Genomic DNA, 27,412 nt, shown 5'->3' with positions numbered 1-27,412 from the left:
TTTTAATTGCTGAATTCAGTATTTCTTTTATGGGTATATCTCATTTTGTTTACCCAACTAGAAGTTGAACAATGGATTACTTCTAGTTTTTTTACTATTTTGAATCATGGTACTATAATGGTTTGTATACAGATTTTTATGTGGACATTTATTTTCATTTATCTTGAGTAGATCCCTAGGGTAGAATTTCTGGATCATAAGCTAATTTATGTTTAAAAAACTACTAGTAAAACTATTTACAGGTAATATTATCTTGTACAGGGTGGAGCAAAGTAGGTATATAGTTGTGAGTATGTGTAACATAGTTTATTCTTATATTTTTTATTTATTAGCTAATTGTATTATTTTTGATATGTAAATCTACTTTTGCCTGACTCTATATACAGACAATCATAAGGAATCTATGAATAAACTATTAACTAATAAATGAGTTGAGGATTGTTTTCAAGCTGCTCCTGCTACTGTAACTAAGGGAACCATTCCAGAAGGATGGCGTACAATAAATGTGAAAAGAAACTTTGTACTGTTATCACTCCAGATACATGGAAAGATGGTGCAAAGTACCACAAGAAGTGGTGGACGAAAGCTGAATGAAAATAAAGCTTTGACCTAAAAAAAAAAAAAAAAAAAAAAAAAAAAAAAAAAAGGCATCAAGGTTTGATCCATATGGAAAGAATAATTTCTTCACTTGCAGAATTTATAAAAGTTCTGTGCACTAACTAGGTTCTAATTACTGTCAGAGCTGTGTGTACAAAAGGATATCTGTGCAATGTGTGGGGGAAAAGGTGTTGAATACCAAAAACTACAAGCTATATGTATTGATGAAGATCCTGTCTTTCTGTATGACTTTGCTTTCTGCTTTAAATTTTCAAGGCATATCATAGATATTCAAGTTATAAAATAACATGTTTTAAGACTATTACATTTAAGTCAGGGAAGTTGATTCATCCTTCTGCTTTCTAGAAGTGCTGAATAGCAACAATGGAACTAGTCTTCCTTACAAGCATCTTACTGAACTAAGAATAAGAGGCAATTTTTTAAAATATATATTTTATTGATTTTTTTACAGAGAGGAAGAGAGAGGGATAGAGAGTTAGAAACATCGATGAGAGAGAAACATCAATCAGCTGCCTCCTACACACCCCCTACTGGGGATGTGCCTGCAACAAAGGTACATGCCCTTGACTGGAATCAAACCTGGGACCTTTCAGTCCACAGGCCGACGCTCTATTCACTGAGTCAAACCAGTTTCGGCAAGAGGCAAATTTAACAACAAAATATTTTCCAAGTTCTATAGCACTTTTCATTTAACAATATTCATATAATTCGTATTATCCTCTCCCTCTACTTTATACTTATACATGTATTGCAAAAGAGAAAGGGGGATTATTGATACTTCCTCAGCACTTGGCCTTAGGATTTGTAATTTTGCCCTCATTCCCTTGTTGGTTGCCTAGTTCTTAGAATCAGCAGTCCCTTACTTCATTGCAGCTTCATGGGGTATTTAATTATCTGAGACCACAATTGTTGAATGGTTCCTTAGAAATTAGCCAAAATCTAAATCAAACACATTCTATTTATGACTTTTAAAAGTTTGTTCTTGAAGCCATAGTGCTTTCATATGAGAATAAGAACACAAAGGATACTCCATATATATCCAAATGAATACACTGGATTTCAAAAAATACATGTTATACGCATGATCTTGAATTTATACTATTATGAAAGCCAGAAGAAGAGTGTTTGTTTTAATGATGTATAATAGAAATGAATCACTACTCTTTTTAAAAAATATATATTTTATTGATTTTTTACAGAGAGGAAGAGAGAGGGATAGAGAGTTAGAAACATTGATGATAGAGAAATATCGATTAGCTACTTCTTGAACACCCCCTACTGGGGATGTGTCCACAACCAAGGTACATGCCCCTGACCGGAATCGAACCTGGGACCTTTCAGTCCACTCTATCCACTGAGCCAAACTGATTTGGCTGAATCACTACTCTTTAGGAAAGTTTATGAAGCAAAAATGAAACTTTTTTAATCTCTCCCACCCCGAAATAAATAAATAAATAAATAAATAAAACAAAGCAAACATTTTGATTCACAATATATATGTCTTCAAATAAATATTTCTTTAAGTGCTACTTTCTGAGGTTTAGGACTTCTGCATTGGAAATCTGCAGCCTGCTAGGGGAGACCAAAAAAGTATCCCTATTTCAAAGTATAGTATGTGTACTAGTAAATACTTGTCACTATAAAATATGTAGAATATATAACATGATATACATTGTATAGATATTGCATTTTTATTTTGAAATTATTATGAAAATAAAGTTTTAATTGTTTAAGTTTTTAAAACAGTGTTTCAGGGATATGCTGTTATTAATATCTAGAAAAACCACAAGGATAATATAAAATATACCGTATTTTTCGGACCATAAGACGCTCCGGACCATAAGACGCACCAGTTTTTAGAGAAGGGAAATGAAGAAAAAAAGATTCTGAAACAAATAGTGTCCTAAAATATTTTATGTGCATTAAAACCCAACATCACAGTCATAAACACATGTAATCAACCCTGTAAAGTAAACAGCAGTATTTAGAACCATTTTAGAGCTGGGCAAGCACACAGAGACCACACAGAGCCGGGCAAGTAAAAAAACTTTTTTTTTAAAGTGTATGCGTAGGCTATATTTGGACCATAAGATGCAGGGACTTTTTCCCCCCACTTCTCGGGGGGAAAAAAGTGCGTCTTATGGTCTGAAAAATACGGTAATAAATAGCAATACTTGTGAAGGCTTGAAGTATCTTCCCATGCTTTAATCAATTTGGGACTTTTAGTTAAAATCAATAAAAGGAACCCAGTTAGAGAGTGGCCCAGATACAGTAAAAGTTAGGTTGACCACCCTAGTTGGTTTTGCTCAGTGGATAGAGCACCAGTCCTGCAGATTGAAGGATCAAGGGTTCAGTTTCCATCAAGGGCAATATCTCAGTTGCAGGCTTGATTCTGGCTTGGTCCCAGTCCTAGCGTGGTTGGGGCTTGTGTGGGAGGCAACAAAATCGATGTTGCCGTCTCTCCCCCTCCCACTCACTAAAAATCAGTGGAAAAATAATATCCTCAGGTGAGGATTAACAAAAGTTGGGTCAGCCAACTTTGGGAAAAGTACATTTCTCAGATATTAACCGGAATCTGGACTTCCACAACTCACATTTCATATTTATGACTTGAGTGGCCTCCTTTATTAGTATTAAACCTCAGATCAGAATACAAGAATTATAAATCTTCATGTTGTTGAAGTAATAATATGACTGCCATATATAGAATAGACAATTAGATGAAAAGGAAAATCCCAAAAACAAAACATGAATATAAAATATTTTTTAAAAGAAGGCATAATAAATAAACTATAACATTAAATAAGATGATAGAATTAAGGGCAAACATAGTTTTAAAGTAAATATTAAAGTGATAAAGTATTTTTTTAAAAAATCTCAGACTAGATTCAAATTTATATTAGAAACAACTTAAATATCAATAGAACACTTAGTACATTATTAGAATATGTAGCCATCAAAAAGATATAAGAATTCTATATGCTATATATGCAGAAATTTGTGTATATACATAGGAAACATCTGAAAGCTATTAATACTGTTCCCCCACACGCACATCCCTGTGGAGAACTGAAGGTTGATAAAAGAGAGACTTAACTCTTTATAGCCTCACACTAACCACCTGATATTTTTAGCTCCAAGTTTCCTTAGCTGGAGAATACTGATCATTTTAGTATCCTAGAAATATATATCTACACTAGAGGCTTGTTGCACAAAGATTCATGCAATAGGTCTTCCGGCACCCAGGACCCATGTCTTTACTCTGGCCACATTGGAGAAGCCAAGCCTCTTCAGTCTTCAGTCATCAGTCATCTTCAGTCTTTAGTCTTCAGTCTTTGCTTGGGCCAGAGCTTTCAGTCTTCGTCCTGCACCTGCATATGCAAATTAACTCACCATCTTTGTTGGTTAATTTGCATATCCACGCCTGATTGGTGGGCATCACAGAGGTATGGTCAGTTCGCATCTTTTTCTTTTATTAGTGTAAATATACATGTGTTTTTGTTTTAAGGATTTTAAGTAGAAGAAATATATACATTGTTTTGCACTTTGACTTTTTTAAATGTTTCTCATATTTGCTCTATCATTTTCTCTCTATCTTTTGTTATATATTTTTTTTCTTTGACCCACTTAAGAGTATACTGCAGACATCATACACTTTATCCTTCAATACTATATTTGTACTTGATAAAAACAAGCATACTAAGTACAGTTATCAAATTCAGGAACTTAGAATTGATAACAGTACCCTCCTCTACAGTCTCTCTTCCAGTTTCCTTTGTTATTCAATTGTTTGTTAGGTCAGGATCATATGTTACTTTATCATGACTCTTTAGCCTCTCTTTGTCTTTTTTAGTATTAATGTATTTGAAGAATTTAGGACAGTTAAAGGATAGAACATCCTTTACTTTAGCCCAGTGGTCAGCAAACTCATTAGTCAACGAAGCCAAATATCAACAGTATAATGATTGAAATTTTTTTGAGAACCGAAAACCGACTTCTGTGGATGGGCCACGAAGTTTCAAATGTACTGTATGTGCGCGCCCACACATGGTTATTGTGGAAGAACCACACTCAAGGGGCCAAAGAGCTACATGTGGCTCTCGAGCTGCAGTTTGCCGACCATTGCTTTAGCCTTTCCCAATGTTTCTTTATGTTTAAATTCAAGTTATGCAGTGTGGATTGAAATGCTATCAGTGATGTCAACATCCAGATTCACAGAACATCCTTTTGTGCCTTATTGGTAATGTTCACTCTGATCACTTAGGACAGATGTGGCCAGTCACTGTGAATTATTTTTCCTTTGCAATTAGTGGTTAATTTGTGAGGAGAAATTTTTGAGACCATGGTGATATTCTATTTCTCATCAAACCTGTCTCATCTAGGTTAGCACCCTTTGATGATTCTTATCTGAAAAATTTTTTTACTGTGATATTTACAAAATTGTAATTTTCTAACTACATCATTTTTTATGTGTATTAATTAGTTGTCATTCTAATGTAAGGAAGAGTTTTCCCTTTATCATTGTAGAATAAATGCTGTTTTCCCCTGGTAAACAAATACATAATGAGTTTAGCAAGACTCAATATTATTAGTATATGAAAATCATTTATACTTCTGTATACTTGTAGTGAATAATCTGAGACTGATATTAAGAAAATTTTATTCATAACGGCATCTAAAAGAATAAAATACTTAGGAATAAAGTTAACAAAAGGTGTATAAAACTCATTCACAGAAAACTAAAACATTTTAAAAGATATTAAAGATTTGACTAATAAATGGAGACAATTCATCTTCATCAATTGAAAGATTTAATATATCACCACCAGTATTCCAGTTTTTCTACATCCTTGCTAACACTTAATATTGTGTATCCTATTTGACTCTAACCATTCTAGAGGGTATGTAGTCAAATCTCTATAGTTTATTTGCTTGTTTGTTTTTATTGATTTCAGAGAGGAAGGGAGAGAGAGAGTCATTGATTGACTGTCTCCTGCAACCTCACACTGGAGATCAAATTGCAACCTAGAGAATGTTCCCTGACAAGAATCGAACCATGACCTACTGGCTCATAGGTCAACGCTCAGCTACTGAGCCACACTAGCCAGGCTCCCTGTAGTTTCAATTCATATTTCCCTAATGACTAATGATGTTGAGCACATGTGTTTATTAGCCATTTGTATGTTTCCTTTGGTGAAAAGACTGACTGTTTAAGTCTTGCCCATTTTTAAAGTGAGTTATTTGCTTTGTTGATATATGAGTTAATTACACATTCTGGTTCTGAATATACAGTCTAAATTATATATTCAAGTAATTTATCAGATATATAATTTGGAAATTATATATATTTTTAATTATATAAATTTTTATATAAATTTTATATAAATTTGATAAAATATAAATTTTTTAAAATTTTTATAAAAATTATATAAATTTTTTACCAGTCTGTGGTTGGACTTGTCAATTAGTTGCATTTTTCTTAAAAATGTGTAAGTCTTTTTGTTTTTTTTAAATTTGCTATTATTTATTTTTTAATGTCTTTATTGTTGAACGTAATACAGATGACCCTTTCCCCCCACCCCTAAAGAGCCCTTCTACTGCTCCCTCCCTAGGTCTTCACAACACTGTTGTCTGTGTCTATGGGTTATGCATATATGCATGTAATTTAAATGAACAAGTTTTTATTTGTCCAGGAAGCACAGAAAACTCCAAACAAAAGGAATCCAAAGAGGACCATATCAAGACACATCATAATTAAAAATACCATGAGCAAAAGACAGAATATTAAAAGCAGCAAGAGAAAAACAGTTACCTACAAGGGAGAACCCATGCAATTGTCAGCTGATTTCTCAACAGAAACTATGCAGGCCAGAATGGAGTGGCAAGAAATATTGAAAGTAATGAGTAGATTTCAGTTTACCAATTTTTTTTTTTTTTTTACATCTTTTGCATTTGTTGTCATATATAAGAATACACACAAAGACTTCCTCCTGTACTTTCTTCCATTAAGTTTGTGTGCCATTTTGAGTTAATTTTTGTGCATGGTGTTAAGAGAGGACTTAAGTTCATTACTTTGCATATGGATACATAGTTGTACCAGCACCAGTTGTTAAAAAAACTATTCTTCACACGTTGAAATTTCTTGACATTTTGACCAAAAACCAGTTAACCATAAACATAGGAATTTATTTCTAGGCTTTCGTATGCCATTGATCTGTATGCCTATTATATACCAGTAATGCAACCGTTTTCTTCTTTTTCAGAATTGTTTTGGCTATTTAGGTCTTTTGTTTTCCTATTACTGGTACATTTAAGAGCAGCTTGTCATCTTAGTAGTCATTCTCTCCTAATCTGGGAACATTTATTAATTTAGATTTTTATGTAGATGCTCTTTTTTTTTAAAGTCGTTATTGTTCAGAATTTTAGTTTTTCCTTTTTCTCCCCCCACCCCTCCATAGCTACCCTTAACCCAGTTTCCACTTTACCCTCTGCCCTTACCCCCCTCAACTGTCCTCATCCATAGGTGTATAAATTTTTGTCCAGTCTCTTCCTGCACCCCCCTCTCCCCTTTCCCCCTGAGAATTATCAGTCCACTCCCTTTCTATGTCCCTGATTCTATTATATTCAACAGTTTATTCTTGTTCATCAGATTTTTTATTCAATTGATTTTTAGATTCACTTGTTTATAGATATGTGCTTGTTGTTCATAGTTTTTATCTTTACCTTTTTCTTCTTCTTCCTCTTCTTAAAAAATACCTTTTAGCATTTCATATAATACTGGTTTGGTGGTGATGAACTCCTTTAACTTTTTCTTATCTGTGAAGCTCTTTATCTGACCTTCAATTCTGAATGATAACTTTGCTGGGTAGAGTAATCTTGGTTGTAGTTCTTGCTGTTCATCACTTTGAATATTTCTTGCCACTCTTGTCTGGCCTACATAGTTTCTGTTGAGAAATCAACTGACAATCATATAGGTACTCCCTTGTAGGTAACTAAATGTTTTTCTCTTGCTGCTTTAAATATTTTTTCTTTGTCTTTTGCTCTTGGTATTTTAATAATTATGATGTGTCTTGGCATGGTCCTCTTTGGGTTCCTTTTGTTTGGGGTTCTATGCGCTTTCTGGACTTGTAAGTCTATTTCTTTCACAGGTGTGGAAGTTTTCTGTCATTATTTCTGCAAATAGGTTTTCAATATCTTGCTCTCTCTTTTCTTCTGGCACCCCCATAATTCGGAAAGAAAAAGAGGAGTTAGCCGAAACCGGTTTGTCTCAGGAATAAAGTGTCAGCCTGTGGACTGAAGGGTCCCAAGTTTGAATCTGGTCAAGGGCATGTTCCTTGGTTGCGGGCACATCCCCAATAGAGGGTTTGCAGGAGGCAGCTGATAGATATTTCTCTCTCATTGATGTTTATAGCCATCTCCCTATCTTCCTCTTTGTCTTGAAGAAATAATGACAGAAATCTTCCCTGATATTGTCAAGAAAAATATCATGCAAGTCCAAGGATCACAGAGTTCCAAACAAGATAAACCCTAAAGACTGACACCAAGACACATCATAATTAAGTTGGCAAACACCAATAGCAAAGTAAGAATCTTAAAGGCTGCTCGAGAGAAACAGAAAGTTACCTACAAGGATTCTCCTATTATAATATCAACGGATTTCTCTACAGAAACACTCCAGGCCAGAGGAAATGGAATGAAACGTACAAAGTTATGCAAAACAAGGGACTGAACCCAAGAATACTATATCCAGCAAGACTATCATTCAAAATTGAAGGTGAAATCAAAAGCTTCACAGACAAAAAAGTGCTAAGAGAGTTTATTACCATTTTTTCTTGTTTTTTGAGGTGGGCCTGCGGTGCTATATACTTTCCCCTCAGAACTGCTTTCATTGTGTCCCATAGATATTTAATTGTTTTGTTTTTATTGTCATTAGTTTCAAGGATATTTTTTATTTCTTCTTTGGTCTCTGTAACCCAATCACTGTTTAATAACATTCTATTCAGTTCCTAAGTGTTTGAATTTTTGGGGCTCTTTTTATTGTAGTTTATTTCTGATATTATGCCATTGTGGTCTGAGAAAATGCTTGATATGATTTCAGTCTTCTTGAATTTGGTGAGACTTTGCTTGTGACCCAATATGTGGTCTATTTTTGAAAATGTCCTATATGCACTTGAGAAGAATGTATATTCCATGACTTTGGGGTGAAATGTTCTGAAGATGTCAATTAATTCCATCTGATTTAGCAAGTCATTTAGGTTTCCTGCTGCTTTGCTGATTTTTTGTCTAGTTGATTTATTCAGTGATGTCAGTGGTGTATTAAAGTGTCTTACTATGATCGTATTGTTTTCTATCTCTCCCTTGATATATCTCCCAGGAGTCGTGGTGTTTTTTGTTTTGTTTTGTTTTTTAGTGTATTTGGATGCTCCTGCATTGGATGCATGTATATTTATCAGGGTTACATCCTCATTTTGTATCAGTATCTTTAATATTATGAAGTGGCCTTCTTTATCTCTTGTTATGACGTTCACTTTGAGGTCTGTTTTGTCAAATATAAGAATTGCTACCCCAGCTTTTTTTTTTATATTTCCATTTGCCTGAAAGATATATTTTTCATCCCTTCACTTTCAGTCTGTGTGAGTCTCTTGTAGACAGCATATATGTGGGTTGTGTTTTTTTTATCCATTCCCTTGATTTCTTTTAATTGGAGCATTTAGTCCATTTACGTTTAAAGTTATTATTGAAAGGTAATTATTTGTAGCCATTTTTATTTTTTTGTGCCTGTGTTCTTTCTTACCTTTTTACTTATTCTTTTTACAAGTCCCTTTAGCATTTCTTGCATTGCTGGCTTGGTAGTGATAAATTCCCTTAGTTTTGTTTTGTTGTTTTTTTTGTCAGTGAAGCTCATGATTCCACCTTCAATTTTGAATGATAGCCTTGCTGGATAGGATATTGTGGATTCAGTCCCTTGCTTTGCATCACTTTGTAAATTTCCTTCTATTCTTTTCTGACCTGATTTCTTTCTGTTGATAAATCATTTGATAATCTAATGGGAGCTCCCTTGTATGTAAGTTTCTGTTTTTCCGCAGCCTTTAAGATTCTCTTTGTCCTGAACATTTGCCATTGTAATTATGATGTGTCTTGGGGTTGGTCTTTTCGGATTTTTCTTGTTTGGGACTCTCTGTGCTTGTATGACTTTTTTCTTCCCCACATCAAGGAAGTTTTTTGACATTATTTCTTCAAATAGGTTTTCTAACCTTTGTTCCTCTTCCTATTGTTCTGTTACCCCTATTATTCGTATGTTGCTTCCTTTCATGTTGTCCCATAGTTCCCTTAGGCTCTCCTTCTGTCTTTTAAAAATTTTGTTCCAATTGCAGTTCAGTTTGAGTGTGTTCTGCTTCCCTGTCTTCTAATTTGCTAATTTAGCCTCCACTTCTCCTAGTCTACTGTTGAAAATTTCCACATTGTTTTTGATTGCGTCTATATCACTCTTCATTTCTTCTTGATTCTTACATATATTATTGCTTTTTTTCATCTTTTTCTTCTTAATTCTTACACAAGATTTTTTTTCCTCCATCTGAATTATGTACTGTAGGACATTAATTTCGAATTCTATTTCCTGACATATTGCTTGTCTCTGTTTCACTTAGCTGCTTTTCTGATAATTCCTCCTTTTCTTTCCTTTGGGGGTTTCTTTGTCTACCCATTTTTGGTCTCACCAATTGATCTAGGGGTTGAGTCATGCAGGGGCTGCTCCTTGGTGGCAGTGGCTTCTTGGGCTGCAGTTGCTCCTCAGGAGGTCGCTGAAGTGGCTGATCCTCAGTTTCCAGCAGCTCCTCTGGTGGGTGCTGTTCACAGCAGAGGTGTTTCCTTTGGCTGGTGAGGGAAATTGCTCGCACTGCTGCTGTTCCATGAATGAGGTGGGCCACTCACCCAGCTGCTGCTTGTTGGTTAGGTGCAGGCTGTGTGTGGCTGCTGCTCCTTTGACCACTGTGGGCTTAGCAGGACTGCCACTCTTAGGATGCTCATGTGGTTACTGCTCCTCAGTCCAGGGCAGTCTGCTTGGGCAGCTGCTGCTCCTCAAATTGGGGCAGACTGCTCACAGCACTGCTGTTTCTCCTACCGGGGTGGGATGCTCACACAGCTGCTGCTCCTCAGATGGGGGTAGGCTACTCGTTCAGCTGCAGCTCCTCCATCCAGGGCAAGCTGCTCAGGTGGCTGCTGCTCTTTGAATGGGAGTTGGCTGCTTGCGTTGCTTCTGTTCCTCTCACAGGCTGGGATGCTCACACAGCTGCTGCTCCTTGGATGGGGGCAGGCTGCTCTTGCAGCTGCTGCTCTTGGACGGGGACAGGTTGCTCATGCAGTTGCTGCTTCTCAAACAGGTGCAGGATGCGGCTGCACGCAGCTGCTGCTCCTTGCATGGGAGCGGGTTGTGCGGGGCTGCCCTTCCTCAATCGTGGTTGGGCTGGTCTTGCAGCTGCTGCTCCTTGCATGGGGCAGGCTGCTCTCATCATTGCTGCACCTCAGATGGGTGAGTGGGCCACTTATACAGCTGCTGCTCTTTGGACAGGGGCAGACCACATGAGGCTGCTGCTCTTAGGCCTGGGCAGGCTGCTCATGGGATTGCTGCTCATAGGAATGGCCTGCTCACGTGTCTGCCATTCATGCAGTTACAGTGCCCTGGGCTAAAGCATGCCAATTGGAAGGGCGTATGCTTCAGAACTTACAGGAGCCTGCGCCCAGGGTGGCTGGAGACCCTTTACCGTGGGACCACAGCCCAGATAGCAGGTCCCTAGCAGAAATGGCTGTAGAATCCCAAGTGTTCTCTGAGGGCACCTTGGGTGGAGGTAACTCTGGGCTCCCAGTTACAGCATCTCTCTCCTTCAAAAAGGCTAGGCCTCTGAAGACAAGCCAGCCTCTTATACTGTTTGCAATGGTAGCAGAGGTTGCCTTGTTAGGTGAACCTGGTTAGCCTGACCCCGAAGGTGCTGCGGGATCTAACTGTGCCTTACACACACACACACACACACACACACACCCCACATGACTACACACTCCTCTTTTGCTTTCTCCTCACTCACGCTCTCTCCCTCACTGCTGACTTCTTCCTACCTCTGTAATTGTATCTGGGGTGTTATTGACCCATTTGTGGATGGAGTTTCCTCTTCAGATGTCTAGTTAATGTGGCTAGCTCTCTAGCTCCTAGCCAGACAGGATAAAATTCACCTCGAAAAGACACAACACAAAGGGAACAAAGCACAAATATACTCACGACACCTATGACCCCACTATAAGTTACCACCTGAGCAAAGAATTAGGGGAGAGAAAAGAGAGCACAAATGATATCAAAGAGAAAGAAAAAGGAGAAGGGAAAAAAAAAAAAAATATGTATATGTATATGGGAAAACACCACAGAACCAATAGATAAACCAAAAAAATGCAAACACCAAACACCCAGCAAAGAGGATGGGGGCAGAATCTGTAGAGGCTGAGATTATATACAGAAAATAAGGTTAAGAATTTGATGAATATCAGTTCAGTGTAGAGGAAGTAGAAAGAGGATGGGTGGATAAGAAGAAAGAGAATGAGAAGAAAATAACGATAATAGTAACAATAATAAATTTACCAAAAAAATTATTTCAAAAATGGTATAAAAGTAAAAAATAGCAAATAGTAATAAAATAAAATAGAGTGATGGAAAAATAATGTGAAAAGAAATAGAAAATAAAGCAACAAATTAGAACTGGGAAACAAAAAAAGGAGATAAAATAATAAAATAAAAATGAAAAAGTGAAGTGTCATTCTTTTGGCTGGCTTAAGATCCCAGTCTTCTGTACTGTCTTTAGGCCAGTCCCTTTGGACTCTTAGGGACTATTTAGTTTCTTTTTTAAATCCTTTGTGCCATTCAGGGTGGGATCTGGGTGTGGCTATATTCGTTGCCTGGAAACTGGAGGGAGGGGCTATTTCTTCAGGACAAAATGGCTGCCCAGGTCTTGAGCTCACGTATGATTCAGTGTCAGACTCACTGCCACTCCTTTTGGACCCCCTGCTCTCCCCAGACTCCAAGAGTCCGCATCTTCTCCCTCACCTCAGCCACAGGTAAGTGTCTGTATTCAAAAGGTCCTGTAAACTAGGTTCAGTGAATAAAGGCTCAGGCCACAGAGAGGGGAAAGACTGGGTCTCTGTGCGCTCCTCTCTTGCCTCTGCGAGGTCTGGCCAGCCCTTCAGACGCACCCTGTGGGTTCAGCCTTTTGTGACTGTGGACCCAGTTCTAGAATCCCCTGCAGTCCAGCAGTCCTGTGGCCCTTCTTTCCACAGTCAGATGCTGTGCCTGTCCCCAGGGACATGTCTTAGTGCTGTGTGGGTTCCCTCTGACCCTCTGGGATCAGAGGTCTAGCAGACTCTCCTGCCCAGATCCTTGATTTTACCTTTTCCTAGGTTGCAAACTGTCTCACCCACTGAGTCTCCTTCGCCAATTCGGGTTACTCGTATCTGCTCCAGGACAAGGCTCAGAACACGTTTGTCTGTCTATTCCACTGCCATTTTGTCTCTCCTGGACTTTTCTTGCAGTGTTTCCTAAAGTGTGGTACGCGTACCCCCAGGGGTACGGGAAGAGTTTGGTGGGGGTACGCATTGCACCGGCGTTGGTGGAGATATGCACTGCACCATGCTTAGCTGTGCCTAATTCTACGTTCTCATGAGTACGAGGGGTACTCAGATTACGAAAATTATAGAAGGGGTACACATATGTCAGAAGTTTGGGAAACACTGCTTTATGGGAACATTTTTTTTAGTAATTAAATTTCTCTATATATTATAGTTTTGAACAGACTTACGTTTCCTCTTGAGTAGGTTTGTTTTTTTGTTGTTATTCTGAGAAAGTTTCTATTTCTCTTAAGTTTCTAATTTATTGGCATAAATTTGTTTATAATATTACCTTATAATTTTTTAATGTAGGTTGGTAGTGTTGTCTCCTTTGATTCTTGAATTTTGTAACTTAAGTCTTTTCTTAAATTTTTAGTCAATCTCATATTTTTTAATAACTTGGCTAAAATTTAAATTTTTTAAAGAAAAAGGATTTGCTGACTTTCTCAAACCAATCTACATAATCTTGCCATTGATCTTGGTATAATTTAGCTGCCTCTTTGATTCTCTGAGGTTACATAAAACTGTTTCCTTTACCTGCTCAGCCAGATATGGAATATTAACTCTTGATTTAGTCTGGGGATTAGTGGATATTGAACATGAGCACTGCAGTAAACATGGTTTTTTTTCCCCATGGCTAATTAGGAATCAGTTATGATGATCCAGCATTATTTATACTTTTCTATATAACTGATAAATTTTAACATCATTATAAAAATATTATTTGTATATACTTTGTATCAGTTAAAAAGATTGCTTTATGTAATGAGATTCTAGAAACAGTAGTTACCACTGCACTAACATCCTCCCTGAATTTTCTTCCACTTATTCAATAAGTATATACTTATTATTTAAAATATTCAGAGGCATGAAACAGATACAGATTTTATCTTCAAGGGACTTACAGGTTAGTACAAGTGATACAATATGAACATGAAAAAATATAAGTGGAAAATGCAGGATGCCATTAAAGAATTCTTTCTATTATCACCCATTATGTACTTGCATCACCTAGTCCTTCCTACTTACATTTCCTTCCTAGTTGCCTTTATACCTAATATTCTAGTGTTTGTTGCCATTTAGACTTCTTGTGGTAGTAATGTGTGCTTCCATATGTACTTTTCTTACTTATAATCATAATCAACTCATTCATATCAGCCTGGTATGTGTGTAGGGAGGCTAAGTGTCTGTCCCAGTTTTATATTATTAGGGAGTGGCAGAGTCACGTTTTGAACATAAGGTCTTTGTACTCAAAAACTTAGTCTAGTGTGATCTATTGCAACAGTTGCCAACTGGTAGTCCATGAACCACTAGTGGTCCACGAGGTTCAAAAGGTTGCCAACAGTTTTGATCTATTGCCTCTCATTACAAACTTCCTCCCTTCTCTAGCCAGCAGATAGTTGGGGAAATTTAGCTTGGTGAATTGGGTCCGACTTGGAGGCAGCTTTGTGTGTTTCTGGATAGGCACAGTAACGAGGCAGCAAAGCAATACTGTGTTCAGGACACTCTGAGCCATTCTTTTTTTTAATATATTTTATTGATTTTCTACAGAGAGGAAAGGAGAGGGATAGAAAGCCAGAAACATCGATGAGAGAGAAACATCGACCAGCTGCCTATTTCACACCACCTACCGGGGATGTGCCCGCAACCAATATACACGCCCTTGACCAGAATCGAACCTGGGACCTTTCAGTCCACAGACCCACGCACTATCCACTGAGCCAAACCGGTTTCGGCTCTGAGCCATTCTTAAGGGTTTTAGTGACTTTAAATTTTACAAAAAGCTGTTGGACATTTACACTATGGAATACTAGGCAGCTGTAAAAAAAGAGATCTCTTACCTTTGAGACAGCCTGGATGGACATGGAAAATATTATGCTTAGTGAAATAATCCAAAATGAGGAAGACAAATATTATATAATCTCACTTATTTGTGGAATCTAATGAACAAAATGAACTGACCAACGAAATAAGAACCAAAGCAGGAGGACATGGAACAAACTGACACACCTCAATGTGGGGTTGGAGGGATGAGAAGAGATAAACCAAAGAACTTATATGCATAGCTCATGGACACAGGCAATACGAGTAGTGAAACCCTGGAGGGAGGAGGGAATGGGAGATATTTGTAATACTGTGAACAATAAGATAAAATATATTTAAAAATGAAAAAAAATTTAACAAGTTTATAAAATTCAGAGATCCCCATTTCCAGTTACTTTTTATACAGTTCTGTGGTGGAGGTTGGATCATTCCTTTAGAGAACATGTTCAAAACCAAATTTACCATCTCTTCCTCAATTTGTTGTCTCTTTCTCTGTTAATGACACCTAAATACCCATTCTCCTATACTGGAAACCCAGGGGTCCTTTTTAACTAAAGGAGTTCATCTTGTTCCTCTAACCCAGTGGTGCTCACTCTGGCTCTTTTTAACCAACACCCTAACTTCTAATCCTGTCATTGTCATTTTGCCTGATAGGATTGTTTGAGGAAATAAACTAAAAAAGTGTATGAAAAAGAACTCTGGCAGCTATGAATGAGAGGTATTTATGTCCTTTGAGGCAGCACATCTGTTGAAGTAAACAGATAAGGATGAAGCCATTCAGACATATCAGTGAAGTGTGGACTTTTATCTGAACTTTGACCTCATAGTCTTACATGTTATAGCACGTCACACTCTTAAAATTCCTCAGGAGGAGAGGAAAAGGAACAGGTGAGAAAGAACTAGGGTGACATAATTACCCTGTTTCCCTGTCTTATATTAATTTTTGCTCCCAAAGATGCGCTAGGTCTTATTTTCAGGGGATGCCTTATTTTTCCATGAAGAAGAATACGGTACACATTTATTGTTTAATGAAAATAAAGGAAATTTATTACCTGTATACGGAACTAGTACGGTAGTTGTCAACACAAACCAAACTGTGAATCCTACAGTACCAAGAATTTACTCATTTATTCAATGACAATCATGTCGTCATCTTCTGGAACATCATCATAACAATCCAATTCCTGAATTTCCTGGTGAATTTCTTGTGATTCCATTTCTTTCAGAATCAGTGGACCAAATCTCTCATGTTTAGCCTAGGGGAGCCTTATTTTCGGGGGGATGCCTTATATTATATTTCACTCAGAAGGAAACCTGTAAATAGGTCTTATTTTCAGAGGATGTCTTATTTTTGGGGAAACACGGTAGTAAGTGGCACAGCCAGGACTAGTACTCCTCATGGCTAAACTAGGACCTAAAACATTTTAAACTAGAAACCAGGATTGGTTTTAACACTTGAGCTCTTAGTCTGTGTGACCTATGATGAACAAGTGAGCTCATTTAAATGTCAGTCTCTGCATATAAGGTAGAAGTATATATGATAGCACCTATCTCTAAAGTTGTTGTCAGGATTGAATGAGTCATGTAAAGATCTAGAGTGCTATGTAGAAAGTGTCTAGTAAATGATAGCTACTGGATTACTCTTCCCCCCTCTTCACCTATCTAGAAACTTTTGGTTGATCTTCCTCTGCTTTTTCCCTTTGAGAATTCTCTCTGGCTGTTTATTTAGATTGCCGCACTTTAGAATTTTTTTTAAGTTCACAGACATTCCCAAGGGGTTGTTGCTGAACCATTTCATTGAAATAGATTGGGTAAAGAATTTTCATATTTTCCTCGCTGCTTCTTTTCCCCTAATTTCCTCATTAAGGTTATGACACAATTTTAATGAACTTCGTTAGTTAAAAATTGTGATATTAAACTTATGCTTTCTGACCCCAAGTTAAAGGGTTTAGGTTCAATATTAGGAATAAACTTGTAAAATCAGAAGTGTCTACATAACTGCCTCAGGAGGTTACCCATGACTACAGGTATACAAACAGCTTTTGACTGGCAGAACTTTGACTTTCCACTGCTCCATCTAGGACATCCCTTGTTATATACACTGCAGTGAGAACTGTAAGAAAGAAATAAGCTACCTACATATTGTATTTTTGTGGCTTTGGAAATTTTGGTTCATGATTTTATACTGTCTTAGTTAAATGAATCAATAAGATAGCAAATGAACTATAATTTTAGCAGTGATGAAAGTTGTCAAACTTCCCTGTGTATGCCAAGTTTAATCTATACTAATAAAAGGGTAATATGCTAATTAGACTAGACATCTTCTGGACGTCCTGGACAAAGCCATGGTGACGAAGGCCAAGGCAGAGGCAATTGGGGGTGATCAGGCCAGCAGAGGGGAGCAGTTAGGGGACAATCAGGTTGGCAGGGGGGAGCAATTAAGAGGCATTCCAGTTGGCAGGGGAGGGCATTTAGGGGTGATCAGCCGGCAGGGGAGCAGTTAGGGGGCGATCTGGCCAGCAGGCAGAGGTGGTTAGGGGCAGTCAAGCAGGCAGGCAGGCAGGAAGTTAGGAGCCAGAGGTCACAAATTGCAAGAGGGATGTCTGACTGTCGGTTTAGGGATCAGGCCTAAACTGGCAGTTGGACATCCCACAAGGGGGTTCTAGATTGGAGAGAGTGCAGGTCGGGTTGAGGGACACCTCTCCCCTTGTGCATGAATTTCGTGCATCTGGCCTCTAGTATTAGAATAAAGTTGAAATTGTGATTCTTGGATCCCTTCAGAGCTGAACACACACAGCTTTATAGTGAGGTCACAGTAGCATGGGGCCTTTGTTAAGTGAAACTAGGCTAATCATACTGCACACATTAGCCCACATTCTGATAAAGTAGAAAATATTGAGGCTTTTATATGCTAAGTTTGACAGATGCTGCCTGCTGCTTTCAGATTAAAGAAAATTACTTGAACACTGCTGTGTCCTTCTGTGAGATGTTTATTCTCAACTTTCACCCTCCCTGCCCCTTGCCCACAACCATTACAATGACCAGGACATCTGCCTGCTCAACAGTAATGTGTCTTAAGTAACACCCATTAGTTTTCAATAATTCCCCATGGCTTGCATGTCTGCCTTCAGTTTAATGGCCTTTTTTATGTTTATTCATTTTGTTTTATTTCCCATCGTGGTTTTGTTTATTTCTTTTTTGCTTTTTGTTTTTTCTTTTCTCTTTTTTTAAAACCGTCGTGGTTTGCCCTTCATATTCCCCAATGTTTGCACATGACAAGATGTTGCCATCCCAACATTGCCTCCCACTTCACTGACCAGTGCCACTACTGACCATCTAGCACCAGCTACATCGGGACCACTGCCTTCAGCACCTCGGGATGTCGTGGCCTCTCTGGTTTCTACTCGCTTCATCAAATTGACATGGCGGACACCTGCATCAGATCCTCATGGAGACAATCTTACCTACTCTGTCTTCTATACCAAGGAGGGGATTACTAGGTAAGTGCCCATATATTTGGAGCCTGTTGGCTACATCTTGGTCCCTTCAGCCCAGTCATGCTCACCCTGGCTCTTTGTTGTACAGGGTCTGTACCAATTTTCAATCCAGAAAATATGATCACTGAGATGCATTTTTCCTAATTTTAGGTCATTATAAATAAATTCCCAAACAGACTGAAGTCCTGGTATGTAGGGAGCAGCTCTGGGGTCAAGCCTTGGGCTGACCTGTGGCTGGGCCACACACAAGTCCCAGCTCAGAGTGCTGAGCTCTCCTAGCATAATTAAGCCTGACCTGTAGCCCTCCCTAATTCCTTCCTAAGTAGCCAATGGGCTGTGGGAGGTGCAGCAAGTGTTGCCAAAAGAAGAACATTTGTATACATGTTAATCTACCTTTGTTTTAATCAGACTATAAAATAAAGCATCGGTTTAAAGGCTGGGTCTTTTATATCCTCATCCAGGCTTCGGAATACAGATCAGCTGTATTCTCTTGTCTGTTTTTTTCTTCAATCCTTCACTGCCCCTTCTCAAGTTCACCTTTGGCTGTGCTGGCGCTGTACACAGATACTTTTTCCTGCCTTTCTGGATGACTTGTGGAAAGGATAAATAGAGCTATAGAGGTTGAAGTATTAAAATGTAACTCTTTGCTCTTAAGATTCAGTCAACACAACCTAATAAGATATGGCTTATTTACAATAGAACTTTCAGATTTTAAAAATTAAGGTAGACTTAGTTTATTAAAGTAATCTGAAGGAATATTTGCCTACATTGTTAGGTATATGTGGGCTACTGAATTTCAGGGATCTACTTGATGACACAAGAAATTAGTGATTAATTTTCCTAAAAACAGCATTTTCATTAAATTGCTCTCCAACTCCACCCCTTTTAGGACTTCACAATGTCCTTCCATTGCTTATAGATTATCCAGAATTCCCAGGCTACTTCACTCTACAGTCTAGCTGTCCATGTTTATTTCCTTACCTCCCCAGTTGAACTCATTTTCTAGTGCAGTGTTTCCCAAGGTGTGGTACGTGTACCCCCAGGGGTACGGGAAGAGTTTGGTAGGGGTACGTGTTACACCAGAGTTTGGTGGGGATATGCACTGCACCGTGCTTAGCTTTGCCTAATTCCATGTTCTCATGAGTACGAGGGGTACTCAGGTTACGAAAATTATAGAAGGGGTACACATATGTCAAAAGTTGGGGAAACACTGTTCTAGTGGCATTAGTCAAGTTCTTATCCCTGTGTAGCTTTCCCCCTGCCCCCAATCTAGTCCTCTTCATTCACACATCCCCTTCTTTCCTCCTCCTTAGCTAGAGCTAACTTCACTTCATTCTTCTAGGCCCAGGTTAAACCCCATAATTCCTCATAAAGTTTTTTCTATCTATCCTTGTCAGCACACAGAGTATTTATCTTACATATGTGTTTGTATCACTCCTACTGGCACTTAATTATGATAAAACATGATCTTGTGCTGCCCTAAGTTACTCTTCTGTTATTTTATGTGTATTAGTGTTGTTTTTCCAGTCTGATTATAAATTTTGGGAGGAACCATGCCATATGCTTAATACGTGTTCCTAACATTGCTGAGTAGATTCCTCCATTGTGTTGTTTCTTCGCCCCAGAATATGAAAATTAAAATGTTTGTTTTGGTTAGGGCCTTACCATATTAAATAAAGCTTGTATTGCTACTAGGGTGCTGACATTTGACATATATTGTCTTTAAAACCAGACAGGCAAATTCAGCAAGTATAGGAACCTTAATCAAGTGATTTAATACGGTACTCTTGGACAGTAAGAATGACATAATTTAGCCAGATAGATAGAGCCGTTCATATGGTAATGTTTATCGGAACACTGCACTGGATGTTTTGGGAATTAGAAAGGTAAGGAAACATATTCCTTGACACAAAAAAGTAAGATCTTATTACTAAACAGCATGTATGTTAAAGTCTCCAGTGGGCTTTCAAATCTCATTGCAAATTTCATAGGAGGAAGTAAGCATTAGCTCCTTAGAACAGCAAGCTTGTTTACATTGCAGGACCTGTCTGGCTTTTGTCTGTCACACTCAGATAACACCTGCTTAGGTTTCCATGAACCCACCCAGCTTAGCCTCTCAGTCACTCTTCCTCTATGCTCTATTGGAGCCATCTTGTCCCCAAGCCAATTATTACATTTTTCAGGAAACTTTGCAAACCTGATGACATGGATTGGTAGCTTGAAATTGGACATGGCAAGAGTATTTACAGTGACAAGTGCTGCAAACCAGAGCTGACTGTTAAACATTTACTCCAGAATATCACTGCTATCACATCAACCTGTTTTATTATACTTTGCTTTTGTTTAGAACATGTAACACTGAAATTTTTTTTAAAATGTATTTATTGTGTCTGGCTTGCTCAATAAAGTGTAACTGGCACCTAGAATAGAGCCTGGCATATAATAGCACTAAATAAACATTTGTTAAGAGAATAAATTTCAGTGGAGAAATAATAATTATTCAAGAAATGGTCCTATTTAATAAAAGAATAATGTGCAAATTAACCATCACTCTGCTATACCCACAAGCCACGCCCACCAGCCAATCAGAGCGAGTATGAAAATAAACCCAACCAAGATGGCTACAGCCACAGAGAGCAGGAGGGAGGCTTGGGTCTCCCAGGCAATGGAAGAAGCCAAGCTTTCCGTCTGCCCTAGCTGGCCTAAGCCTCTGCTCAAGGCTACACGTTTTAGTTATAGAAGGTAAACAAATCCAAACAGAAATGGCTGCGGGCCATGGAGCGACCAGGAGGCTTGGCTCCACTCCAGGCTACAAAGTTTCAATTGTAGAAAATAAATAAATTCCAGATACCAGAGCCTCTGCTTGGGTCGCCACGGGTGTGGCTGGCCTGCAAACCACCACAGGCCCTTTGCCCAGGCCACCCCATGCCCCAAGGAAACCCCCACCCTGATCCTGGTCACCCTTCAGGGCAAACCAGATGGCCCCCACCCATGCACCAGGCCTTTATCCTAATAAAAGAGGTAATATGCAGATTGACCAGCACTCCCAACACACAATAGCTGCCCCCATGTGGTCAAACATGACTGCCCCCATGTGGACACAAGATGGCCACCACAAGATGGCCAGCAGGGGAGGGCAGTTGCGAGGCACCAGGCCTGCAAGGGTGGGCAGTTGAGAGGGACCAGGCCTGCAAGGAAGGGCAGTTGGAGGTGATCAACCCTTCAGGGGAGGGCAGTTAGGGGTGACCAGGTCTGTAGGGGAGGGAAGTTGGGGCAAACAGTCTGGCAGGGGAGCAGTTAGACATCAATCAGGCTGGCACAGGAATGGTTAGGGGGAGATCAGGCTGGCAGGCAGAAGTGGTTAGGGGCAATCAGGAAGGGAGGCAGGCGAGCAGTTGGGAGCCAGCAGTCCTGGATTGGGAGACGGATGTCCCACATTGGAGAGGTTGCAGGCTGGGCTGAGGGACACCCCCTCCCCTTGCACGAATTTTATGCACTGGGCATCTAGTGTTGAAATAATTAACTCTATTGGTAGAAAGAATAAAAGTTCTACCTCTGTCTTTTATGGTGTATAACAAATTACAGATGGGTCAACAGATATTTTTAAAATTTATAAATATATCAGAGAAAATGTAGAATTTATATTTATCATTATACTGTGTTACTGTGTAAAATTCCATATGATAAAACATCATAAAAAGTCAAATTATCAAGTTTTAGAGTGGGAAAATTTATAATAGATTGTGTTGATGTAAAGAACTCTGATAATTATAAACAAAAGATAAGTATCCCTGGAGACAATTGATACAAGTTAATGATGATTCACAAAGTTAGTGGAAAGCTTATTAAAATTAAAAACAGTTTTCACTGTTATCACCAATCTTGGAAATACAAAATAATGAGTTATCATTTTCCACCTGTAAAGCTGGCAAAAATTTTAAGTTTATAATATCTAGTGTTCAGCAAATTAAATTTGGGGAAGAAATTAAGTCTAGGCTATGGGTGACAGTATAAATTGGAGTAGCCTTGGAGAGGTGATTTGGCAGAATTTTGTATCTTCTTACTGCACATCGTCTTCAGTCCAACACTTCTAGGTGTCTGTCCTGTAGATACACAGATATACATTTGCATAGGGCAATCATAAATTTTACTGTAGCATTATTTCTAAGAATAAAAAAAGAAACAGAAGAATGGGCACATAATTAGGATATGTATATCCGCATGAAGTATGATGCAGGAATTTTTTAAGTGACGTATAGATATATATTTTAATGTGTATGTAAATACCTATAGCTGTGATTTTAACCAGGCATGATTTTGCCCCCTGTGTCCCAGGAAATACTTAGCAATGTCTGGTTATCATAACTGAGTTGGGAGGAGATGCTTACTGGCATCTAGTGAGTGGAAGCCAGAGATCCTCATAAACATCCTACAGTGTGCTGGATAGCTCCCTACAAAAAAAGATTTCTCCTGACTGAAGTTTAGAGAGCCTGGCTTGGAGAGATCTAGTAAGATACAGGCCAATATGTGCCAGAGTTAGGTCTCAGGATAGGACAGGTTTTGAGGATCAAGAAAAACTGGGACTTAAAATTTTTAACTATACTTTTGTTTTTAATGAAAACCTATCACATTTAAAATTTAAAATGTATCATGGATTGAAATAAGCAGGGATGGCTAATAAGTGAATTTGGAATTGAGAAAAAATAGAAGAATTCAATTGGTAAGGAATCTATAATAATAAAAGCATAATATGCTAATTAGACCAGATGAAGCCGGGGTTGTGAGTGAAGCCTGAGTCCTGGGTGCTAGTGGGAAGCTGGTGCCGGCAAATGGGGGAAGGAAGGCCTACTCTTGCATGAGTTTCATGCATTGGGCCTCTAGCATAGTATAAAAGAAGAGAAGATGCAAGGAGGATCAAATTTTATTGGTTTGGGTGGTGTTTGAAGGATAGGAAACTAAGAAAGCTAATTTAATTGGCCCAGAGTTTTTGGTAGGAATTAGAAAATATAATAATGTATCAGTCTAGTAATAATTAATGTTGTTTTTAAACATTCGTTTAAAATCTTGCTTGGCGTTGACTTGTATTGACATAACCTTCAAACACGTGGTATCTACAGAACGTGTGAAGAGCAATTAACAAGTTTTGCTTGAAAAAGTTTGTGTTTGGTTTGGTTTTTGTTGCAAAACTAGGGCTAAGAAGATGGCGGATGAAGAGCATATTCGGCACTGCATGCTTTACGAGTTCCAATTAGGAAGAAAAGCAAGTGAGGCTGCAAAAAACATCTGTAGTGCTCTTGGTCAAGATGCAGTTAGCGCCAGAAAATGCCAGCGTTGGTTTGAGAAATTTCGCGAGGGAAATTTTTTGTTAGATGACAAGAGTGGTCGAGGCCGTGTGTCCAATTTTGATCAAGAAGCTCTTCAAGCTCTTTTGGTGCAAAATCCTCAAATTACCCAACAAGAGCTTGCGACAACTTTAAATTGTTCACAAAAAACAATTTCCAATCAATTGCGTGCACTTGGCGAAGTCCAAAAGTTTGGAAAATGGGTTCCTCATGAGTTGACCGACAACAACCGTAATCAAAGAGTCACAATTTGCAGTTCGCTCCTCTCGCGTCAAAACCGTTTGCCGTTTTTAGAGCAAATTGTTACCGGAGATGAAAAATGGGTGCTGTATGTTAATTTGAAAAGGCGGCCTCAATGGTTGGACAAAAATGAGGCTCCGCAGCCCAAGCCAAAACCTGACTTGCATGTGAAAAAAGTGATGTTGTGTGTATGGTGGAATTTTAAAGGAATTCTTCATTATGAACTTTTACCCTCTAACCAAACCATTACAAGTGCAGTGCATAGTGCCCAATTGGAAAGGTTAGCCCAAGCTTTAAGAGAAAAAGAACCCGCGCTGATTAATCGGAAGGGCGTAATTCTTCACCACGATAACGCACGACCGCATACTGCAAGAATCACTGCTGAAAAATTGCGCCAGTTGGAATGGGAAGTTCTCCCTCAACCTGCATATTCTCCTGATATTGCCCCTTCCGATTACCATTTGTTTCGTTCTTTGCAAAACTTTCTTCTTGGAAAAAAATTTAATAATGAAGAATGCCTCAAAAATGCATTGACCGAATTTTTTGCATCAAAATCACAAGAATTTTACAACAGAGGGATTAAAATGCTTCCTGAGCGTTGGGCACAAGTAGTAGAAAACAACGGCAACTATATTGTTGATTAAATTTTGTTGTATTGTTTAAATAAATTCGATTTTAAAAAGTATTAGAAAACGACATTAATTATTACTAGACCTAATAGAAGTTTGGAGCAGAATATTGGAATAACAGTAATTATTTGGACATAATAAGTAAAAAAAGAGGCCATTTTAGACTCCTGAAAAAGTGTGCACTGTGATTTTATTAAGCAGCTTTTATTATCAGTACTTTGATAATACCAAACAAGACTAGAGGGCAAAGAAATGGAGTCATGGAAACAGATCAGGCACTAGTTATGTTAATCTTGGTGTGTCTTGCAGGTGATTTATAGTGGACAAAATAAATCTGCAAAATATTTCAAAGGAAGATTCTTGGAGACTAATATATTTTGTCTCTTCATTACTTTATGATATCTGAGTACAAGCAATGAAGGAGTAGAAAAAACAATTAAGTAAAAAGATTAGGTCCTGGTTACTTGTTTTATGAAGAAAATTTATTTAATCTTTACAAGCTTCAATTTTCTCATCAAAAGAAATGAGAATAACCTCTTCATAGACTTACAAACCTACTTCCTGCATTGGAAAAATCTACCACCAGGTGGCACTATGTGCCTTGGTCATTAGTTGGGTTCCTGAGTTTTAAAGAGTCCTTGTTGTGCCTTTTCAGCTATGAAATGTTTCTCCCCACCCACCCCCTCGCCCCCAGTGCCTTTAAATGTAAACAGCAGCACTTTTCTGATATTAGCTACTAAATGGAGAATACAGAGTACATAATTCTACAAATGAACAACATTTTGGCATTCTTTCACTTCAAAGCCTTATGTATGTATCTATTAGTCTAGTCCAGGAATGGGCAAACTATGGACCCTGGGCCAAATTAGATTTGTTATTTTAATGTCCCAGGAATTAAAAATAGTTTTTTACCTTTTCAAATGGTTTCATTGTAATAGGTTACATAACTACATAATAGTTTCCATTTTGCCTCTTGGCCTATATATTTAAGAAATGTTTGGCCCTTTCAGAAAAAGTTTGCCATCCTGATCTTTTTTTTTTTTCTTTCTTTTTTTTTCATTTAATACATGAGTAAACTGAGACCAAAAAAGAATTAGTGACTTGCCTGTGGTCCCCCTAGCAAGCTAGTGATGTTGCCAGAACTAGAACTGGAACACTTAAGTTCTTACCCAGTACCATCTTAATACAAAGTGTCCTTTGTTCTTTCTATTCAAGTCTTAGCTAACACATTCTAATCTTAAGTCCCACTGTAATATCACATATTTATGACTCACCCTGGGTCTTGTCCTGAAGTGTTTTTCTTGACAGACATTTGGTTCTAGAACCTCAGACCCATCTAGTATTAGAAGCCTTTTCAAATGCTGGGTTTTCATCTTAAAGACTGTAACTATTACTGATTTTGTTTTATTATAGTTCTTCTTTTGAAACTTTTTCTTGTTTTATAGTTCCCTTCACTAATTTCTCCCTTTCACATTGAACAAAGATATACATAATATGATTATTATACATTATTTGCATATCAGAAGGCAAATTTCCATTCATTCAGCACACCTTTGTGATACTGCTTCTGTGTATGATCATTTTGCTGATTGCAACCTTTCACTTCCCTTTAAAGTTAAATAGCACTCCCATCTTTCTCAGAGAGAACTTGTTCAAACTTTTAAGTGCAGAGTAAGCAAAACAGATTAATCTGTGTTCTCACTTGGAACTTTTAGTTTAGTATAGCAATTCTCAACTGATGTGCCACACAAATTTTTAAAACATGCAATACCTGACTACTTAGTCACTTAGTCAAGGCACTGACCTCTTTTCCCTTAGATTGTCAAATTAAAAAATGACAACAGCCAACACAATACCCATTCAGTGTGAATGAATCAAAATTGTACCCATTTTTTTGTCAGATTGGCAAAAAATATTTTTTTGGTGTGCCACAGAATTTTAGTAATTAGTTTATGTATGCCTTGAAATGAAAAGGGTTGAAAAGCACTGGTTTAGTAAGATGTAAAACACATCTTACTTTTAGATAGCAATCATTTGTGACTAAATCAAGTGTCATAAATGTCAAATATAGTATATCAGTTAGTATCCTTCTTCTAAATCTTGTGAATTAGAGATTTAGCCAAAGAGAAAATACCTTCAAGTACCTCAAATACCTCTGAGCACTACATTTTGTTATAGTACTCTTTTTAATGTGCCTTATAGGAAAGCAACATCTACAGAAGAAAAGATAGCTTTTTTTTAAAAAAATATATTTTATTGATTTTGTACAGAGAGGAAGGGAGAGAGATAGAGAGTTAGAAACATCAATGAGAGAGAGTCATCAATCAGCTGCTTCTTGCACACCCCCTACGGGGATATGCCCGCAACCAAGGTACATGCCCTTGACCGGAATCGAACCCGGGACTCTTCAGTCCCCAAACTGGTCTCGGCAGAAAAGGTAGGTTAAAGAACTATAAAAAACCATTGGAAAACACTTAAATCCTTAAAATGCAAATGTTCATATACAGCCAGACAAATTGAGATTTTCTGATGTACATCTAAACAAATTTGAATCAGTAATTTCAAGGAAACATCAATATTTTAAAGTAAGAATTATTATTCAATATACTAGATAATTTCA

General features: G+C 38.0%; 1 protein-coding gene across 10 annotated transcripts in view; it reads left to right on the top strand.

The window, feature by feature from the left end:
* The window catches only part of NEO1 (neogenin 1), a 339,481-nt gene that overhangs the window by 206,058 nt on the left and 106,011 nt on the right, over positions 1 to 27,412 (top strand). For 7 of the 10 annotated variants that reach the window (XM_036456552.2, XM_045587162.1, XM_036456600.2 and 4 more), the window contains one exon: positions 18,365 to 18,584. In XM_036456552.2, the coding sequence (XP_036312445.1) occupies positions 18,365 to 18,584 (220 nt within the window). The remainder of the gene's footprint in view (positions 1 to 18,364; positions 18,585 to 27,412) is intronic. The other 3 variants (XM_036456618.2, XM_036456573.2, XM_036456592.2) reach the window with 1 other exon arrangement.

Source organism: Pipistrellus kuhlii, unplaced genomic scaffold, assembly GCF_014108245.1.
Source record: "Pipistrellus kuhlii isolate mPipKuh1 unplaced genomic scaffold, mPipKuh1.p scaffold_m20_p_1, whole genome shotgun sequence".
Taxonomy (NCBI): domain Eukaryota; kingdom Metazoa; phylum Chordata; class Mammalia; order Chiroptera; family Vespertilionidae; genus Pipistrellus; species Pipistrellus kuhlii.
The sequence above is the reverse complement of the archived record's forward strand: the minus strand, read 5'-3'. Positions and strand labels throughout refer to the sequence as shown.